Source organism: Anabrus simplex, chromosome 3 (genome assembly GCF_040414725.1).
Source record: "Anabrus simplex isolate iqAnaSimp1 chromosome 3, ASM4041472v1, whole genome shotgun sequence".
NCBI lineage: Eukaryota > Metazoa > Arthropoda > Insecta > Orthoptera > Tettigoniidae > Anabrus > Anabrus simplex.
The window spans coordinates 98,216,500-98,239,776 of NC_090267.1; the positions used below are offsets into that span (position 1 = coordinate 98,216,500).

At 41.3% G+C, this 23,277-nt stretch overlaps 1 protein-coding gene across 1 annotated transcript in view; it reads left to right on the top strand.

The window, feature by feature from the left end:
• Nucleotides 1-23,277, top strand: part of LOC136866023 (ankyrin repeat and SAM domain-containing protein 1A) — an 878,495-nt gene that overhangs the window by 816,545 nt on the left and 38,673 nt on the right. The window contains exon 13 of the mRNA XM_067142633.2: nucleotides 2,403-2,798. Within this exon, the coding sequence (XP_066998734.2) occupies nucleotides 2,403-2,798 (396 nt within the window). The remainder of the gene's footprint in view (nucleotides 1-2,402; nucleotides 2,799-23,277) is intronic.

Consider the following 23,277-nt stretch of genomic DNA (forward strand, 5'->3'; position numbering starts at 1 on the left):
TTGTAATCCTTACCAAAGACTGGCCATACCATTCAGCAACTTCTCTAGATTTTCTACAGTCTCAGATAAAATAACAATGTCATCATCAAATCTTAGGGTTTTGATTTCCTCTCGTTGGATTGTGATTCCCTTTCCGAATACCTCTTCGATTTATTTTGCTGTCTGTTCTGTCAGATCTCAGTAAGAACACTAAACATCTTCTCATCAACAAAATTTGTTTTGACGAAGAAAACTCGCACGGACCGTGGTGCGATGTAGCGTCATACTTGACTTCTACCGGCACATCCAGTGTCGTAATCTGAAACTATATAAAGTAACTGTACATTGTGACATTTTTAAAAATATAAGAACGACAGTCAACCTGTGGTTCAGTAACTCATTTGGGCCTTAGCCTGCCAAGACGGCTGCCGCCCAGCGAGATGGCCTGAAGATATTGGAGTGCCACATCGTCACCGACAACATTCTCAGCCGTATCGTCCGGTTGTCTCTACTAGGTGTACCACATCTCGTATCGGATAACTCTCCATTTGGTCTCACTAGTCTGAATAAACAGTGTTCCATCTTTGTACTGGCCGGGAATCCAACCGGGGGTGTCCGGTTAACAGCCAGGCACTCTACCCTTGTATTAGAGATCATTCCATGTTAAGAAAACAGTATTGCTCTTATGGCAACAGGGTTGCCACACCGAACGTCTCTGCTCAGTAGCATCACGGGAAAATGACGGCATGTAAACTTGTGAAACTCCGTAATTAAGTTCATGATAAAAAGAAAAAGAAACCAAGTTGCAAATTATTTTCATGAAATCTACGATTTAAAGATTTAAAGACTAAAAATCAATCGCAAATCGTAAACAAACAACTTCTCTACAACAATAAGAAGCTGTCAGTGATTCACAGCGTAACGGATTAAGCGTTAGATGTACCAGAGCGACACACAAGAAAAATTAAGGACAACAAAGCGATGGCTCTTCCCGCATTTGTGCTTCCTCGCTGTGAATATATTTACGTAATAGATAATCTTCAATACAGTAGTTATTTTAATAGCGAATGGGCAAAAATGCCTCATTCTTTTTCTTTATTCCATATTCAATATAAAGTGCATGATAATATTCTTTATTCACGAAGAATTATGGATGTCTAAGAGGAGGTGTGTTCGCTCCTCAGAGGCCCATGAGAGCAATACTGTTTTCTTAACATGGAATGATCCATACTACTACTAATACTACTACTACTACTACTACTACTACTACTACTACTACCGGGCGAGTTTGCAGTACGGTTAGGGGCGCGCGGCTATGAGCTTGCATCCGGGAGATAGTGGGTTAGAATCCCACTGTCGGCAGCCCTGAAGAGGGTTTTCCGTGGTTTCCTATTTTCACTCCAGGAAAATGCTGGGGCTGATTGATGATTGATTGAAATCGTTGCACCTCTCGAGTACATTAAATAGGGCCTAGGTGTTAAGGAAACTGTTAAGCATGAGATCGTTGTGTTGCATAATGTTTATTGTCAGAGAATACAGTAGCCGTCAAAGAGTAAATCTTCAAAGTAATCTCCTAGATTATCTACAGCACGCTGACAGCGATCCGGAAACGTCGGATATCAGTGGCCTCACCATGTGTGAATTTTGCAGTTTCATGTTTCACAGCGTTGACAATGTTCTCTCTTGTCCTAAACCACATTCCATGCAATAGTTCTTTCACTTTGGCTATGACGTCAAAATCGCACAGAGACAAATCCGGTGAGCATGGTGGGTGTTCTCTCTTGTCCTAAACCACATCCCACGCAATAGTTCTTTCACTTTGGCTATGACGTCAAAATCGCACAGAGAGAAATCCGGTGAGCATGGTGGGTGTTCCAGTAATTTACCACGCTGTTCTTACCTCGTCACATCCATTCTGCACAGAGCCTGACTGACTACCAACTGCTGTCCAATCTCCCTGTGCGTGGTATCTGCCCATTACACCGCCATCTCGTGTTGTGTCCATGTACTACGAGTGTCATACCACGGCCGACTTGATGCGTCGCTGTAGCTGGAGCGCAGCGAGGGATCCAGTCGGCCGTGGTCATACTTGCCAGGACCATTGCATGGTATCACCGCGCAAATGTGAGGGGGGGAAATAGCTGCAATGACTTATGCCCCAATCCTCGTATATTCAGAGAACACTACCAACCACCAAAGAAAAACGTAATATTCAATACATTCCTCCATATAGGGTTGGTTTCAGGAAGGGCATCCGACTGTAAAACAGGGCAAAATTCGCATGCGCGACACAATTCGCGTCCTCTACTCCACCAGTCTGTGGTAAAAGCGGGAGGTAGACAGACAGATGTCCTTTCATTTTTATGTATAGAGATTCAACATGCGCCCATTGTGCTGATGTTGACTCTTTTCCTTGTTTGCAGAACGGCGTGTTGGAGGAACAGGACCTCAAGGACATGGGTATCGACAATGAGAGCGATCGGGCTACCATCATGGAGGCTAGTCGGTCTCTCCCGTGCAAGGTGCAGAACATCACGAGCACTAACAATAACAATAATATTAACAACAACAAAGGGAATGGCAGTGAGTGTGTGAATGAGTGGCTGCGCTCCATCCGGCTAGAGTGCTACCAAGAGACCTTCCACAAGCACCTCTACAACGACATGGAACGAGTGCGCCGAATATGGGAGGTGGAACTCACTGCTGTCTTGGAGATCCACCGTGTTGGGCATCGTCGGCGTATTCTCGCATCGGTCAACGGTCACCAGCACGGACACGGCCCGAACCTCGAGGACATCAACGCGGATCTCAACCTGCTGGTGAGTTTCTTCTTTCTCATTAACAATTCATACTTGCTCCTCTCGAACATTTCACATGACAGCAGCCGTAACTTAAATGTAATGAGGATGCTGTCTGTTAAGTCTTCAGCCCAGAGGCTCTTTGGACCCTCAGATAGCACCGCAAGAGGTTTTGTGGTGATAGAGTTGCAGCAAAAAACATTGGCGTCATAATGAGGCTTTTAAGGCTCGACGAGGTGCGAGACTTTGCCACTGCTGTCCTCATTAAGGCGGATAATGCTATTGTCCTCTTAATTCAACTTCATGACAAAGAAAGTTATACAATTTGTATAGCGATGGTTACAGACATAGGATTTTAAAAAATACAATGTAATACCTTATTCAAAACAAGTCAGATATGAAAATACCAGGAGTGTTTCTTTATTAGTGATGATTAGCCTACTACAACCGATACAAACGAGATACCTCGATGAAATGTCTACAGTCGCTAAGTGTATTCCCCAGCGTTGTGCAGAATCCCTTGCTAGCGATGTGGAAGCCGTAGTACTGTGTGATGTGAATGGAGTGGTATATCGAAGTATTCTTTTCTGCCTCCCGACTTCCGGAACAGTGTTTCTTCATCTTCGCTACCAAATTAAAATCTCATTGGATTAAGTGCGGTAAGTATGGGGGGTGGGGGGACGGGAGTCATAAAACAATGCCCAGCCCTATCGAGTGTGTATTTTTACAATTTGTTTTACGTCGCACCGACACGGATAGGTCTCATGACGGCGATGGGATAGAAAAGAGCTAGGAGTGGGAAGGAAGTGGCCGTGGCCTTAATTAAGGTACAGCCCCAGCATTTGCCTGGTGTGAAAATCGGAAAGCACTGAAAACCATCTTCAGGAATGCTGACAATAGGGTTCGAACCCACTATCTCCCGAATGCAAGTTCACAGCTGTGCACTGCTAACCGCGCAGCCAACTCGCTTGGTATGATTATTATTACCCACAATTCAGCAGCTCGTATATTGTCACAGCGATATATGGAACCGACATGTCCGTAGAAGCTACATTTTTCTGTGACAATTGCAAAAAATAAAATAAAAATTAAGAATGCGTAATCATCAGCTAACAGCAACAGACGGAGTGAGGATATAAGTTACAACTTTTCTCTCCGGAAATCATGACGCCCAATTTTCTGTTAGGTTGGTAATGGATGGAATTACATCTACTCTTTTTTCAGCTCGCCTAGTAGTTGATTTATCAGTCGTAATGATAACTTCAAATGATATAATGGATTATCACATCTCGTATGGATGTAAATAAGGTGCGGATGTTAAGGAAAAGTCATATTTCTTTCCCGAGGTTATTTTACCCGAAATCTGAAAAATAACCATGAATGATGGGTCCCTGAACCGTTTGAAACAACTTTGTTTCACATATTTCGCCCATTTTCATTGATTTGGTCATATTTTGCTCATTTTGGTGATATAAGGTCATATTTGGTTGTATTTAAACATTTTTGTTTAAGTTGAGGCGTCGAACAAGGTAGGTAGCCGGTTTAGAAGACATGATTAGGAGAAAGGCTTGTTCTACAAATGTACGCCTACTGATACCAAAAAGTATGCTAATACTTAATTTTACCGGGCGAGTTGGCCGTGCGGTTAGAGGCGTGCGGCTGTGAGCTTGCATCCGGGAGATAGTGGGTTCGAATCCCACTGTCGGCAGCCCTGAAGATGGTTTTCCGTGGTTTCCCATTTTCACACCAGGCAAATGCTGGGTCTGTACCTTAGTTAAGGCCACGGCCGCTTCCTTCCAACTCCTAGGCCTTTCCTATCCCATCGTCGCCGTAAGACCTATCCGTGTCGGTGTGACGTAAAGTCACTAGCAAAAAAATTTAATTTTTGGTTCCGCCTCGGGGTTATGATACTAAATGAAGTATCGAGTTTTAATTTACCTACTGTAGCTCTGTCAGTTTGTATGATTAAATGTGTCTGCTGTATTATCGCTTATCACTTTTTGACACGTTTTAATGTTAGTAGTAGGCCTACTCTAATACGTGCAACCTATACCTGAAATGTTTAAATCATATTTTACCTCTATTTATGTCATATTTAGCTAGTTTTAGGGCATATTTGTTTGCATATTGTATACTTCTTTAGGTCATAAACGTTTGATCCATACAAATACGCCTATAATATAAACAACTGATATTCAGTTTCACGGGCAAGTTATAAATGTTTCTCTAATGGTACAGAATCCCATAAATAAAGTTAAGCCAAATTATCTTTGTTGTCCGACACATATGCATACCTTGGCAAATAAACAACAAATACTGTATGAAGTTAGGATACGGCTCACGTTTACTGCGTATATATTGTGTTAGGTACGAAGAATTCGCAAGAGAAGTCTAATACTATCCGTGCAGTGAAATGGACGATACCTCAATTAGACCTCATGCCTTCCGTAGTTTCGAGCAGGGTATCCTTTCTTGGTGCTGAGATCACTGGACAGTTGTCCTTTCTGTTGGTGACACTGCCCAAGGATTATGGAAGAAACAGAAATATCTGTGTGTGTTTTAGTAGTTTAACGTTCGACTAATAAGTTTACATAAAATGCCGGCCCCGCGGTGTAGGGTTTGCGTGCCTGCCTCTTATCCGGACGCTCCCGTGTTCGATTCCCGGCCAGGTCAGGGACTTTTACCTGGACATGAGGGCTGGTTCGAGGTCCACTCAGCCTACGTGATTACAGTTGAAGGGCTATCTGACGGTGAGATAGCAGCCCTGGTCTAAATAACCAAGAGTAATAATAATATTTGTTTTACGTCCCACTAACTACTCTTTTACGGTTTTCGGAGACGCCGAGGTGCCGGAATTTAGTCCCGCAGGAGTTCTTTTACGTGCCAGTAAATCTACCGACACGAGGCTGACGTATTTGAGCACCTTCAAATACCACCGGACTGAGCCAGGATCGAACCTGCCAAGTTGGGGTCAGAAGGCCAGCGCCTTAACCGTCTGAGCCACTCAGCCCGGCAATAATCTGCAAGTCTTCGGGCTGAGCAGCGGTCGCTTGGAAGGCCATGGGGTTTGAGTTTGGTTTTGGTTTTTAACACATCAGATGTTTTGGGCGATGCAAGGATGGGAAAGGGTTAGGATTGGGAAAGTAGGGACATGCCCTTAATATTAATGTACAGCCCCAGCATTCGCCTGGTGTGAAAATTTCAAATCACGGACAACCATCTTCAGGCGTGTCGACGGTGGGATTGGAATACATTATTTCCTGAATGCAAGGTCAGAGCCACGCGACGCGAACCACGCAGCCAACTTGTTCGGTCACTCCTGTACGAACACAGTGGCTGATAAAACAACTCAACGAGACTATTTCGATGCTAGAGAAGTGCCAACCTAGGGAAATATAATTATACCGTGAGAGTACCTGTCCATCCTAATTAACTTGACAGAGGCATTTGTTTCTGTGTTAAACTGAGCATCTTCAAATATCACCAGACTGAGGCGGGATCGAACCTGCTAACATGAGCTCATGAGGCCACTCGGCTCGCCTGACTCACGTAGGTTTTCACCGATGGTGAGGTAGAAAAGGACTAGAAGAAGTAAGATAACGGTCGTAATTAAGGCACGGCCATTCTCTGAGCTGTCACCATAGAGGATCGAAGCAACTGTCTCCCAAGTGCGAGCTTACTTGGACCGAGCGAGTTGGCCGTGCAGCTATGAGCTTGCACTAGGGAGATAGTGGGTTCGACCCCACTGTCGGCAGCCCTGAAGATGGTTTTCCGTGATTTCCCATGTTCACACAAAGCAAATGCTGGGGCTGTGCCTCAATTAAGGCTACGGCCGCTTCCTTACTACTCCTAGCCGTTACCTATCTCATCGTCGCCATAAGACCTGGCTGTGTCGGTGAGACGTAAAGCTACTTGTAAGAGAGAGAGGGAGAGAGAGAGAGAGAGAGAGCGCTTGCAGTTATATGTCCCGTAACATGCTCTGTTTTCATTCACTCATTTATCATATGTGTTTATAATCTACTGTAACATTTAATGTAATACGCCCTTTCTTCTCATATTACCATTTCAATTCATCGAGAACAGAAGTGTTACGTTACTATTTATATCGTAATCATAGGCCATAGTGTCTCTAGTTTTAAGTGGAGTAGACCGACAGGACGGGAGTAATTCACTTCAGAATTTTCACACATCGTTGTTGGGATTCGAACCGCAGCCGCCCTAGTGTGAAGTCCGGGATAATTTCGCTCAACAGTCACCCAGTCCCACAGTTGCCATGGGTAAACAGATGGATTATGTAGCATCGTTTAAGTACCCTCTTACAACGCGTATCTCATCATCGTACATACGTGTATTCATCTTTCACTAGTACCGGTACCGTACTGTGTAGTAGTAGTAGTAGTAGTAGTAGTAGTAGTAGTAGTAGTAGTAGTAGTGCGAATACCAGAAGACCACACTCGTGAAAATTGGAGCTGGAAAGATAGTAGAGAAACATAAGACGTGTAGTTGTTTATTGTGTTGTTAGATCCTCTCACTAGATCGCGCTATCTTCCACACGGAAGCGTCAGCTCGCCCCGCACAAGGGACCTTGAATAGTTCCCGGCTCAACTGCCGTGTTTAACCATCGTATCGTACATTAACGTGGTTAATTTTATATTAGCACTTACGATACTTTCACTGTTTGACGACATAATACCTAAGAAGTGTTTTAACAGATACTTAGTTTGTGCTACTTAATCGCTCTGCGACTTCATTATGTGTTCATTCCATTACTACTACTATGTGAAGTATGCTCTTACTCTTTCATAAGTTGTTAGCTGTCATTTTGTCTTGTTGAGAAGTGATGATTGCATTTGCTGATGTCTAGTGATGACTAAACTAGCAGGGACGCAATGCTGATCTCAACATATTTTCGTTGCTTTCAGAAATGAGATGGGTGTTGATGGGCATATCGAAATCAAATGTTTTAAAATTGCGAAGCGTGATTATAATAATAATAATAATAATAATGATGAAATTTTGTTCTTTTACGTGCCAGTAAATCTACTGACATGTGGCTGACGTACCTGAGCACCTTCGAATACCACCGTACTGAGCTAGAATCGAGCCTGCCAAGTTGGGGTCAGAAAGCCAGCGCCTCATGCGTCTGAGCCACTCAGCCTGGCGAAGCGTGAATTGAAATCTATACTAATACTGTCTTACTAATAAAAAAAAGTCCTTGTACAGTTCTTTGTCGCTTGTATAGTTATACAGGGAATAAACCCTATATACGCGTTGTATATTTTTCTTACTAATGAACGTGGTATACGCAGTGTATTACTATACAGCACGTATACACTCGTTCCGAGTCGTAGGAATCTCTTTCTGCTGTTCATTGACGTATTTCGCACATTCACCGCCTTTGTGATCGCTTCTGCTGGTTATCTACGAGCAAAACTTTCTGGAAAGTCGCTCAGTAGCACGGCATACTGAAAAGGCAGTGGCAACACAAAGTGAGACAGCTGGAAATTGGCTTATATTGATATCAACTTTTCGTCAGCTTGCTTGTGTAAAGAACGCCACGAAAGAAATGGAAAAGCTTAAGAAAAGATCAAGAACTCCTAACTGGGATAGTATGGAAAATATATTGAATCGGTGTGTTGAAAAGGGTACACATTCCATGGAAAACCGTTTTGTAGCTAAAAGAAAGGTTTGATCAAAAATGTTTATATTAGGCATTTATACATCATATATCTGCGTATTCAAATACAAGGTATGGAAATCATATTACCTACGGTTTTCAGGTTATACCATTTTTAATGTCAAGAAATATGTCCCTTTTTATACTCAAATTTGAGAAAAATCTTTGTAGAGAGAGATAAGGTATAATAAACTCGTTATTTCAAAAGTCTATTAAGAAGTAAAACATTATTACACAAAAATTCGCCCAACCATCATTTCTTTTATAATTATTCATTGTCATTTCATCTCTTTTGTTTTACTTTACGAAGATTTCTGGCCTCCATAACCCCCAAATGGTGTATGTCTTCTATGTTTAAAATATCGCGAAGATCATCGACGTTATCGTCCGTTCCTTCAATGTTGAATGGATAAGTCGAATATTTCACCACGATTATAATACTGCAGACAGTAAATACCACGAAAATAAACTGCTCACTCGTTTCTTTTTCCGCTACTCGCTGCTATACAACGATTATACAAGGGTCCTGGCCTGTATAAGCAATTCAATGAATAATTATAACAGATGTATACACAGGAGGTTTATACACGGTTTGTTAGTAACGAATTTCACATAAAAGGTGTATAAACCTTGTATAAAAGTTATGCACCATTTATTAGTAAGACGGATAGACTATAATAAAGAGAGAGTGCGAATTTTGTGACTTCGTGTAAATGTGGAGGGTAATCTCAGAAATTGCTGGACCGATTCTAAAAATTATTTTACTAATGTAAATATACATTATCCCTACGGGACGTGGGCTGTATTTTATTTTCAAACAATTCGAGGGGGTTGGGGAGGGAGCAATAAAAATAATAGGCCAATATAGGTGAAATGTCGAATTAGTCGTGCAAGGACGAGACAAAGCTCATTTTAAGCCCCTTAGCGCAAACAACAAAACTCGGTAAGCCCTACGGGCCCGAAAACCATCTTTTAAGGCCCTAAAACCAACCATTGTGGAGATATCGGCACCACATTACCCCTGCTCTAGGAGTCGGATAAAGAAATGAACTACCGAGCTCGATAGCTGCAGTCGCTTAAGTACGGCCAGTATGCAGTATTCGGGAGATAGTAGGTTCGAACCCCACTGTCGGCAGCACTGAAGATGGTTTTCCGTGGTTTTACATTTTCACACCAGGCAAATGCTGGGGCTGTACCTTAATTAAGGCCACGGCCGCTTCCTTCCCACTCCTAGCCCTTCCCTGTCCCACAGTCGCCATAAGACCTATCTGTGTCGGTGCAACGTAAAGCAAAAAAAGAAAAAAAAAGGGAAAAAAAAGAAAAAGAAAAAAGAAAAGAAAGAAATGAACTGCCGTAACCATGGCAACGTTAGCTCCAGGATTTTACAGCAGCGAGATTATGCATGTACGTTTGGGCATAGTTCTTAGCTGCCAACCAAAATTGCTACACATAATCCCTGAGGGACATTGGCCGTATTTTATTTTCTAAACAGTTCGAGGGGTGGGGGGTCGACGGAGGGAGATATAAAAATAATAGGCTAATATAGACGAAATATCGAATTTGTCGTCAAGGACGAGACAAAGCTCATTTTAAGGCCCTTGACGCAAAGAACAAAATTCGGTAAGCCCTATGGGCCCAAAAAACCATGTTTTAAGGCCCTGAAATCAACCATTATGGAAATATTGGCACAACACCACCCTTGCTATAGGAATCGGATAAAGAAATGAACTGCCGTGACCATGGCAACGTCAGCTCCAGGATTTTACAGCAGCGAGATTATGCGTGTACGTTTGGGCATAGCTGCCAACCAAAATTGGTACACATCATTCCCTAAGCTTATCTACAGTATGTCTCAAAAACTTAACATGTACAGATGTGAAAATTGTTATTTTTAATATTTTAAAAATTAAAAAACAGGTATTTTATTTTTGGAAAAACCACTTAACGTGGGGGGTTAAAGGAACTGAAGAGGGAGTTGAATTATTTTTATTAGGATACTGATATCTCAAAAACTGAAGATGTTAAAGACGTAAAAATTGATATTTGAAGTCTCCTTTAAAAAGAAAGAAATACGTATTCTTTTGTTTTCGGAAAACCCACTTAGGGGCGGATGAAAGGATGGAAACATTAGTTTAATTATTTGTATGAGGATACTTATATCTAAAAAAACCTAAAGATGTTACAGATGTGAAAATGCTTATTTTGATCTCCTGTAAACACGCATTTTGGGGGGAAATCAACTTCGAGCAGGGGGAGGGGGTGGGGTGGGGGGGGGGGAGAAATAGGAGGTGAATTCTTTTCATGAGGATACAAATATCTCAAAAGCTTAAGATGTTACAGTTGTGATAATTGGTATTTGGAAGCTCCTTTATAAATAAACACGCATTTTTGTTTTTGTTTTCGGAAAATGTACCTAAGATGGTGGGGGAAGGGGGTGGTAAGAGTGACGAAGAAGTTGAACTTTTTATGAGCATACTTATATCTCAACAACATAAGATTTTACAGACGTGAAAATTGGTATTTGGAATCTCCTTTAAAAATAAACACGTATTTTTCTTGTTTTCGTAAAACCACTGACGGGGCTGAAAAGAATTGGAAAAGCAGGTGAATTTTTAAATGAGTACCGGAATATGTACAGTGTATGTCAAAAACTTAACATGTTACAGACATGAAACTTGGTACTTGGAAAGTCCTTTAAAATAAAGAAACATGTCTTTTTTGTTTTCGGAAAATCCACTTTGGTGGAGGTGGAGAAAGGGCTGATAAAGGGCTTGAACTCTTTGTAAGGGGATACTTATATCTCGAAACCTGAGGATGTTACAGATGTGGGAATAGTTATTTGGAATCTCCTTTGAAAATAAGGAAACTTTTTTTTTTTTTTTATTTGAGGGAAGACGTTCACACGTGTACAGTTCCATGTTGCATGGTTATCTTAGCCCCAAAAGGCAATGCCACAAACGTGGTTTACGAAGAGTTTCTGGGGTAAATGAAACTCAGTTTTTCAGTGAGGTTTTATACTTTGGGGATTTTGAGATATAGTCTTAGTACAGTACCGAGGAACGATTACTTTTATCAGATTACGAAATCCACGCGAGAGAAGCCGCGGGTAACTGCTAGTCGGTTATAAAGTAGTAATATACGTTTTGTTCTGAGGTAGTACTAGTAACTACCGAAATGTGTATTGCTGTATTCTACTACCGATTTTCATAGCGTGTTTTTTTTTTTTTTTTTTTTTGATATAAGGGGAAATTCTGAGGCTAGTAACAAACGTTACACAATGTTCCCGTTAAGTGATTGGAAACTTAAATGTGTCCGCGTATAAAATAAGGTAGAATGTCCCGATTAAAGTAATTGTGGTCATTATGTTTCATTTTAAATACAATGCATTTTTGTGTCCCTGGCCCCGTGGTGTAGAGGTAACGTGCCTGCCTCTTACCCGGAGGCCCCGGGTTCGATTCCCGGCCAGGTCAAGGATTTTTACCTGGACCTGAGGGCTGGTTCGAGGTCCACTCAGCCTACATGATTACAATTGAGATGCTATCTGACGGTGAGATAGCGGCCCCGGTCTCGAAAGCCAAGAATAACGGCCGAGAGGATTCGTCGTGCTGACCGCACGACACCTCGTAATCTGCAGGCCTTCGGGCTGAGTAGCGGTTGCTTGGTAGGCCAAGGCCCTTCAAGGGCTGTAGTGCCATGGGGTTTGGTTTGGTTTCGTTTTTAATCACAAGTTAAAAGAAATGTGAATACAGCAAACTAAACTAGATGAAGTGACAACATATTTTCCTAGGACCAAGTAATAATGCATATATTAGTTTTAAAATAATTCAATTAATTTAAGGTTAATGTTCAATCATTAGAGGCTCATGGTTAGTATTTAGAAAGTATCTATAAAAACTATAACTTGATTATCTATTCATTTGTCCTCTGACTTCACTCCATAACGAAAGAGGAAGCAGATTTCAGCCCTGACTAGTGGAAACAATTGGAATTTGCGATCCGTATGATGAATAGATATGGTAAGATATGATGATGACATTGCTGCCCTACCTCAGAGCAAAGAAGACCTTGAGGCCATGTTAACTAAAATGGAAAGAAAGTTGTGGGGGGAAGAATATAATATGAAAATGAACACAACTAAAACAAAGGTAATGAATGGCCTGCGATAAACAAGATCAAGCTAATATCCGAATTAATGTTGGCAATGAATTACTTGAAAACGTAGACTCATTTTAATGTACTTAGGTAGGAAATAATATCATTAGGGATGGAATGGAGTAAAGCAGAAGTAATATTACCTAAGAAAAAATTTGCCTTCATGAAGAAGATCACATTGACCGATAAGATTGCTTATGAAGATTTTAGAGGGAGTGAGAAGGGAAAATTGTGAACATCTATTGTAATCAGAAGAGTGCAACTTATTGAGCATTTAATGAGACTTTAAAGACTCCTAAAAACAATTATTCAGGGATATGTGGAAGGGAAAATATCTAGCGGAAGACCACGACTGCGCTGTATGAAAGATGTGGGATTCCACAGCTACCACTACGAACAACTAAGAAAGGTGGATGAAAGTGAGGAGTGCAGAACTGCTGTCAACCATCTCCCGATTATTCACCAGAATAGAATAAAAAGAAACAGAGGAAAGCAAATCTAATTATGGCACAAGCAACAAGCGTTATTAGTAATGGGTGGCTCATTCGGAAACCGGATCTTTTGAGCGATTCTTTTTTATGGTCGAATGATCCGTGGCTCAGTATAAGTGTAACACGATTCTTCGGGATCGGGAACTTTCGGAAGTTGTCGATGGCCTCCAAGCAGCGGTGGAAGTGATTCGAAGATTTTAATACGGATCTTTCTCGGTGACTGGTATAGTTCACTCTCTCAAGCAATATTTGCAAAATGGGCCAAATTATAGGGATTTTCTGATAGTTGTTTATTATTTGTGGCGATTTACTAATAGGTCAAAAGTTTTAATTTTGTGTTCAGATTTTTTTTTTTTTACAATTTATTAATTATCACTGATTTTTATTATTTGACTGAAAGGATCATCTACATCCCAGCCAATATGGGCTGCAACAAGGACAAACTTCCACGCGAAACAAAATAATCCCAAACTAAAACTTTAAATTAAACACACAATAACAACACTAAAACTACAAAATAGTTAGTAAAATATCAATGCGGGAGATGGTGGGCTCGAATCTCACTGACGGCAGCCCTGAAGATGGTTTTCCGTGGTTTCCCATTCTCACACCAGGCAAATGCTTGGGCTGTGCCTTAATTAAGGCCACGGCCGCTTCCTTCCCATTCCTAGGCCTTTCCTGTCCCATTGTCGCCATAAGACCTATCTGTGTCGGTGCGACGTAAAGCAAATAGCAAAAAAAAAAAAAAAAAAAAAATCAGCGTGACAATAAAGAAATCTACAAAAAATCACTCGACACACAATTAGGGCCTAAGTGGTAATACAAATCCTAAAAGTAAACATTCATAAAAGTGCCCGGGCAACGCATGGAGCAATTTTATTTCAAGACACAATATTTCACTTATCTGCAACGAATGCTACGTAGCTGCACGGATCCTCTACTATGATGATGATGATTAAGCTTCGAATGTTAAGAAAAACGTTACTTTTCTTTCCTGGGCTCATTTTGCCCGAAATATGAAAAATAAATGTGATTGACGAGTCCCTGGCCCCGTTTAAAGCAATTTTATGTTGCATATAAAAGCATATTTCGGCTATTTTTGTTTTGGTCATATTTTGCTCATTTTAGTGATGTGAGGTGATGTTTGGTTATAATTTTAGCATTTTTATTTAAATTGTTGCGTAGTTAACGAGGTACATGTTATCTGCGTCGAATTCCAAATACAAGATTTCCAAATAATATAGTAGATGTATTTTTTTCCCCTTTTCCCAGAACAGACAGGTAGTAGGATTAGAAGACCTGATTCCAAGGAGCTGCTGTACGGAAGTCTTTTAGCATATCGTCGTTGCCGGGACAAAACCTTCTATTGACAATATTTTTGTACATATCTTGACCCGCAGCACATACATTATGAAGAGCGAGAATGCCTTGGCCATGCTCACACGATATTGCACCTTAGATGACAGAACCTTACCGGCCAAAGTTTAAGCTAAACTATTTCACATGGGAGATTTTGCCCCGGCAGCGACATCTTTCTGGATAGGTTAGATTGCTATACGATGCGCGTGAGCTCACGGAAAGTGACGATAGTGTGTTTCCGTATTTAAATCACTCCAGTAGATATATTTAGCTCAGAAGCAATTAGCAAACAAGTGCATTCCATGCTGTCTCTCGCCCAGTTCTTCTTTGTAGGGTCCAGTTACAGCTCCCATCCCCTTTCACTGCCAACGAATTTCAACAGATTGCCCTCAATTAACGTCCTGTTAGGCAGTGTCTTCTAACTTACGCCAACAAATTCCACAACACATGCTAATATATATATATATATTTTTTTTTTTTTTTGGAAAACCGAGCGAGAACTGCACCTCAAGGCTATAAAACTAACTGAATGTTGAAAGTTTTAACGTCTTGTAGCTAGCTCTCTGTCAGTTTGTATGATTAAATGTCTCTGATGTATTCTTGCTGTTTGTATTACTCTAATACTTGCCACCTATCCCTAAAATTCGGGTCATAATTGATCATACTTTAGGCCATGTTTGATCGTTTTCAGGGCATATTTAGCTAGTTTTTAGGGCATATTTGCTTGAATATTTTGCACTTCTTTAGGTCATAAACTTCCGAACCCTGATGATGATGATGATAATGATGATGTATTCAGACTAAACCTCATAAACTGAAAGTCTATTTCAGGTTCATTTAACGTTTGCTTTGCTTGCCGCTGAGGTCGCGCACCTAACTTGTGATCGGGATATTTCACGTTTCACGTAACAGCGAGTTAGGTATTCTGGTGAATTCGAAATTCATAGAGTTGAATAGAAATAGCCTTCGACGTGTAACTTGTAAGGATACGTAGAGACTGTTCGGTTTCTCAGATGATACCGCTTATTGCATTATCGAAGCGTTTCATTATGTTTCAAGAGAATGTGAATTTGGATGAGTCTGCTCATTTGGTAATTTAGAACCGTTTCGTTCGCACGGAAGTAACATGTTACGGAGGTCCAAGTAATTAGAGCTTTAATTTTTTTTCATTCCCAGAGATGGCCACAGTCTGGCGGCGAGATATATTCTCATTTCAGATTAAAGTTATCACATGTGGAGCTCAGTAATTACAGTTCAGGCAAATTTCATGTCACCATCCGTACGGCGACCTTGCTAATTACGTGCAGACACACACAACGCTAAAAATTCCGCTTGTCACATGATGAAAGCAGGTAGCAACCAAAAAGTTCAGTATTAATAACAAATCTCTGTCCTTTTACCCATATCTCATATATCACAGAGTGGTCGGTCTCTCTCTCTCTCTCTCTCTCTCTCTCTCTCTCTCTCTCGTAGCCCTTTATTGTTTGATAAATTAACCTCCTGATGATGATGCTTGTTGTTTAAAGGGCCTAACATCTAGGTCATCGGCCCCTAATGGTACGAAATGTAATGACAATTCCAAAACGAATCCACTGACTAGAATTCAAAAATACGACGATGAACAATGATTATGAACTTAAAACAATCAGTGGATCGGACCCGCAGTGCCCCGCCTTCCCAGAAACTAATGTAAAACAATGGTATACTATATACTGACCAAGTGGCTGCTTCTACAGAACAATCCGTAATCGATAATGCTTGTTGTCTAAAGGGGTCCAAAATCCATAATGGTACTTATCGCTAGTAAAGTAGAATCATGGCATTTCTCATGTAGTGGTACTGATCACAAAGTAACGTAGACTAACGGTGTTGTTCACATCATGGTTCTACTCACAGGTAATGTACTACACATAGGTAACGCAGACCGATGGTGTTTCTCACATAATGGCGCCACTCATAGGCAGCAAGAACCCATGGTGTTCCTCGCATAATGGGTACTAATCACAGGGACTCGTACTATCCCATGGTGTTCCTCGCATAATGGGTACTAATCACAGGGACTCGTACTATCCCGTGGTGTTCCTCACATAATGGGTACTAATCACAGGCAACGGAGAACCGTGGTGTCGCTCATATAGTGGTACTAAACACAGGCAACGCCCAGACCCGTGGTGTTCCCCGGAACGCAGACCCTTGATGTCCGTAACCAGATGATGAAACACCTCAGCGAACATAGCCTCTTTTTATCCCCTTGGGGTGTTCAATCGAACCTCGACAAAGGGGAGCCTCCGTCATAGTGACAGATACAATACACGGGTACTGTAAACCGATAGTGATCCACCCATAGACCGATGGTATTCTTCACATGGTGGTAGACTCATGGTATTCCTCGCGAGATGGTAAAAATCACAGGTAATCTCATGGTTCAAAATTCAGCTTCCCTAAGTGGCCTCTTTTAGTCGCCTCTTACGACAGGCAGGGGATACCGTGGGTGTATTCTTCTTCTACCCACACGGGGTTGTGTGTTTGGTGCACAAGAGCCATTTGATTTCGCTTAAGTCCGCCGGCAAGCCGGTTAGGACACTCTCCCCCCACCCCCGCAACCTGGGACGAGCGACGAAGGAGTATCACCTTCCCCCCCCCCCCGCTACGACAGCGTAGTAGGTTCGTGGAAATAATTTTCTATCAGGCCTGTCATTATTATTATTATTATTATTATTATTATTATTATTATCATTATTATTATTATTATTAACTAATACACTGCAGTGGAGAGTTATCCTGGTGGCAATGCGCTGTCACCTACGTACCCATGGTAAAGACTGTCCGTTAGCTAATAAATGGCTGGCAACAAGAATTGGAATCAGCCGTAAACTTCTGAGTGGAGGTTGCAATCAAACTACAGTACAAGGCAATGTCGTTCCCGTAAGGGACATTCGCGGTCGAAGCCTGGATGGAACCCGCTGCGTACACTAGTGAGATAGAAACATTAGCATACGTCCTAGGCGTTTGTCCGCACGGTGAATTCTCATATAACACTCGCTATCATCCAGGGGCGCAACGAATGTGATACGGGCACAAAATAAAAATTCGTGCCCCCCCCCCAAATAAAATGTAAAGCCTACGAATACCTAGTATACATTGAACATGCAATACATTGTCAAATTATATAAACGAACACCTTCGGTTTATAGCGACAACGAGAGCCGCAGACACATATTACCAGTCGGTGGTGGTGCGCCGAGATTTCGATGTGGACCTTGAACCTGAGGGTCGACATTGTTCAAATGCTAATCATTTCTTGAGAACATAATAATACACATGTCGTGTGAATATGAACTTCCTATCTCTACTCTTTAAAGTGGTTCTGGTTTTTATGAACATGAGTGTACATTGTTAACGAATAATTGTGTGATGAAAGTTAAATGTGCAGCAAAATTTCTGCATAATACGATCTCAGATGCACTACACATCAAGAAAGAATCATTTTCTAACTATAACATGAATTTTTGGTATAAATTTTCATTGCTGTAGTTATTTTAAAATAAATTTGTGCAGGTCTTTTGTGAGGAGCGTGCTAAGGTGTTGTAAGAGGCGGCAAGGCAAACATTGTTTACGGCTTTTGCTTTGTTACAGTCATTGTAGTTATTAATAACTAATGCTGGATGCAACAAATTGGTCATTTCTTTACGTACAAGTTGTAAAACAAACTATTTCGACTGATTCTAGAAAATTGCCCTGACCATTTCCGTGCACAGTGACATTAGGCTAGATGTTATATGTATGTTTTTGCGAAGAATCTTCGGGGCCCCTTAAAGGCATTGCGCGCCCTACCGTTACGCCCCTGCTATCATCGAACGGGTGTAGGCCTACACGAAGAGTGGACGTTGCAGGTATTCGACCACCTGGTTCGCTCAAAGGTCCCATGTGTGCGCTTACTTTGCAAATTTATCTTAGTCCGATTACTTCACTGTGCGTTTTCTGATAGGTCTGTATTCAGTGGTTTGCTCCTTATAACTCGCCCTACCCTCTGTTTCCCGGAATCAAGCACTGAACACGTAGAAATGTTCTGTCGATATCTTCACAATTACAAGTGCCAGAATTTCTACAGTTGTACATTTCAAGAAAAAAGATTAAAATGTGTTGCTGTTTTTTATTTTATATATGGAAGAATTTTGAAACCACTCAGCCCCTGATCTTCACTTCTTACTGTGACTTTGTGTACGTTTGATGACTAGTAAGATAGCATTCAAGAGTGTGTAACCCCACCAAACCCCATGGCGCAACAGTCCCGCTGGGCCATGGCCTACCAAGCGAGCGCTGTTCAGGCGGAAGGCCTGCATATTACGATCTTTTGTGTGGCCAGCACGACGAATCCTCTCGGCCGTTATTCTTGGCTTTCTAGACCGGGGCTGCCATCTCACCGTCAGATAGCTCTTCAAATGTAATCACGTAGGCTGAGTGGACCTCGAACCAGCCCTCAGATCCCCGTGAAAATCATTGTCCTGGCCAGGAATCGAACCCGGGACCTCCGAAAAGAGGTAGGCACGTTACTCCTACACCGTGGGCCAGGTTTCTTAAATTAAAGGCTACCGTAAAGACAAAACTGCTATAAATAGAAAGAAGGGGAAATATTTACGATTTATATACCGAGAGATGATTCAAAAAAAGGAAGGAAATCAAATTATATAAAGTCCATGACCCATAAGGCATAAATTTGCAAAATGCAAGCAGCAAGCAAGTAAGGACATTCGTAGTTTTATGTAATTGTGTGTTTTTTGGTCATAGCTACAGGACCTTCAGTGTTATGTGGAATCCGAACCAAGGAGACCTACCTAAAAATCGCACATGCAATGACCGGGATTGGAACTACGACCGCTTTGATGCGAAACCAGTGACTGCGCTAATATACTTTTACATATTTTGCATCAGTAATGTCAAAGTAGATGGGGAACTAAAATCTCCAAATTGTGGTGGATTATAGGCCCTAGTAATAACTTCGGAGAATGATCAGTGATCACCGATCCTTTATTGTACCTCGAACAGACAACATTTTTTCAGGTGGCTAAGAAGAAATTTGGAATTTATTGCTGCACAGGAGCTAACCATCATCCCATGCAGGGTCATCTTTCTGACATTTTCCTATTCCTTAGGATCAGCACTATGCGTGGATTAAGCCCCGTTTTACGGCCACGTACGTTTCCTGACACCAAGCTTTTGTGGAGGGACAGATTCACTGCTGCGTGTTTCTATGATGTTTTGTAGTGTAACGTGTAGGGTTCGGAAGTTGAAGATCTATAAATTTACTAAAAACGACCTGTAAAAAGTCCTACGATATCGAAGAAAGGGCCTAAAACTGTCAAGAAGGAAGTAAAAATGCGATCCAAATTAATTCAGTTTTAATTACATATTTAATGAAGGAATAATGTTTTTAAAGGCAAAATTCTGGTGGTATGCAACACACAGCGTAAAAATAAATGAATGAAATACTACCTCTTTCACACATTATATATTTTTAGATTCATCATCATCAGTCGTATTACTCATTACTGAGTGTCGTTTACTCCAATTTTGTCTCTAGTGAGTTACATGCTTTACAAAGTGTCGCCATCCAACTCGATCTTCAGCTTTTCTTAGGACGTTCTGAAGAGGAAGGCCAGTTATCTTCCTAGCCTAATTTAGCCAGTGTCGCCATCCAACTCGATCTTCAGCTTTTCTTAGGACGTTCTGAAGAGGAAGGCCAGTTATCTTCCTAGCCTAATTTAGCCACCTGCTTGCTGTCCTTCCACGTGGTCTATTCCTATTTTTAAAACTATGTTAATCTAAAAACATAAACATAAATTCCGGGTTTATTAAAAATTCTGAATGAAATGTTCCTCCACCTACAATGAATCCAGCGAACCCACAATGAACATCCTGCAGAAAGAAATTGAAATTAGTGTAACTGGAATCGTATTTTGCTTAACCACACTGAGGTTACAGAAATTGGAATTCGGAAATCTTACCTCAGTTGTCTTTCAAGCATATCACAATAGTCATCTTCAGGTTTGTAGGTGTAAAGGATCGTCGGTTTTCAGACAGCACGTTGCAAAACATCGAGAAACTTCTCTGCACATCAACGGATGTTAAGAGTTTATACTTTAGGCAAGTGAGATCTTCCTCTTCAAAAACACTCACATTAAAATTTTCTCCTTTCAATATTTCACTTATCCGGCACATAATGTGATAGCCCTGGTCATTTTCAAGCAGTAGTATCATTTTCCATTTCATCTTCATTTCGTTTCCTCCCTTACTACAGAAAAGATGTTTAAGAGGTGATGGATGAGCTACTAATGATTCAAATTGAGAATAGGAAGTACAATAATGTAAGTGAAAGAAGGTGAATTAATAAAGGCCGTTAAGACCTAATAAAAGGACGTATAAGCCATAAAAACGCCGAAAAATTAAAAAAACGGGCGAGTTGGCCGTGCGGTTAGGAGCGCGCAGCTGTGAGCTTGCATCCGGGAGGTAGTGGGTTCGAATCCCACTGTCGGCATCCCTGAAGATGGTTTTCCGTGGTTTCCCATTTTCACACCAGGCAAATGCTGGGGCTGTACCTTAATCAAGGCCTCAGCCTCTTCCTTCCCATTCCTAGGCCTTTCCTCTCCCATCGTCGCCATAAGACCTATCTGTATCGGTCTGACGTAAACCAAAATAGTAAAAAAAAGGCAAAAAGGGACTAATAAAACCCATCATTTTCTGGCCTACAATGACCCAGAATGAACATATATTAGGTTCGGCCCCGTCTCCAGACACTCGAGAGGAAAAAAAAACCTCATCTTCCGAGCCCTAGTAATGTGTTTCATATAAATGAAGACTTGTGTTAAGATTAATAGAACCCAGAGCCGAAGACCGGTACACTGATCATTCAACCAGGGGCCCGGAAAAAGCGCTTAAATGTTGTATTTCTCCTTATAATAAGGGACCGTAAATTGGTTTGTAGTCTTTTTTTAGAATGGCAACTTTGTCTGATTAAGTACCCTGAATTTAAGGACTTATTGCTCAGATTTATATGTGATATTGTGTTCCCACTTTAAATTAGGCCCTGCTACAAAAGTTATGTTTCCATTCTCAAAACCCCACAACAGGTTTTTATTAATTACAGGAGTTTTTGAAAAAAAAAAACTGCTCACACAGACAGGTATATGATTTTTCACGAGAGTTTAATCCTGATGTAAACAAATAGGCGGAGCACCTTGGCTTTGCACGTGGACACAGACGTAGTTGATTGGAGAAGCAACCGTCGTACTCACTGGACTGTATGCGAGCTCGAAGAAAATTAGCAGGTGGCATTAATTTAATTTTATCTTAGTTTATTACATTTAGATAGTCTGAAAGAGTACGTAATCAAAGTAAAATATGGTTGTCATATATACCGGTGTGTATCTATAATTTTTTTAAATTAAACAGTGATTAAATAACGAGATATGAAGGCAGAAGGCGTGGTGTAATGCAGGAAGTCTTCTCATAGCGAGGGAAAGTCCCAAGCTGTACAGCGTGGAGATAAGGTGTTGCATCTTGCAGCAGCTGTAAAGTGTCAGTATTCACAGTGAGAGAAATGGAGCAAGAGGTGCTCTAGCCTACGATAGCTTTCTTTAATATTCAGAAATGAATAAATAAATAACGTAGGCCCTAATCTTCAGCAGTAGATCTCCCTTTAGACCCCTCTGTTTAGTTTCGCACAGCTCAAAATCTGTTCCTCGTCTATTTTAGGTAATATGCTCAGCACTGTATGTCCGAACATGAGACATTGACGGGGCGGAGGTCGATAGTACACGCTCAGCGAATCACAACTCTTTCTTTGGCTGAGGCGTGGACATGCCTTGTTTACATCAGGATTAAACTCTCGTGAAAAATCATATAGTCGTGTACATATGCACCGTCAATTAATCCATGACCAGTACGGTGTATAACAACGCTGTATTCTGTTGTAAGTGACATTACACTAATGTCACAATACTAACTATCGCTGTGTGAAAATGTGTTAGCTTGTTTGGTAGAAATTATTTTACGCTAAGATGATTTTGTATTCATCCTTGGGCCGGTGTGACGCCGCGTTAGACATCACGTGTTCGCGCCGATGCACTCACCCCCTTTTATTTTGTGTGTGTGTTGCAATGCATGGGAGCCTAATTAACCTATGTAGGCGCCGCTAAAGGCTACACACAGCCGCATACACAATTTATTCATTACGGTCACATAATTATATGTTCACCGCTCCACTCACTCTTGCAGTACAGATCAAAACTCAGAAAGAACACCTCGCATTACCGCCTGCGCCTTACTATGTAGCAAGTCATGCTGGGGAAGAGCTGTGGCAGCTTTGTTGCATCATTTGCAGAATCACAGCAACAATGTAAATATATTTTAAACCGAGTGAGTTGGCCGTGTGGTTACGGGTGTGCAGCTGTCAGCGTGCGTTCGGGAGATACTGGGTTCGAACCCCACTGTTGGCAGCCCTGAAAATAATTTTTCCGTTGTTTCACATTTTTGCACCAGACAGATGCTCGGGCTGTACCTTAATTAAGGCCACGGCCGCTTCCTTCCCACTCCTAGTCCTTTCCTATCCCATCGTCGCCATACGATCTATCTGTGTCGGTGCGACGTAAAGCCAATTGTAAAAAAAAAATCATTTTTAATATCTTTTGTAGTGTTCAGAAACCGACTGTTAGCCTATATATTAATAATTAATAATATATTATTGTATGTTGTATGTTGGGTATTCAGCCCGAAGGCTGGTTGGATCCTCAACAGGTTCACCATTAGCTGTCATAGATGGCCT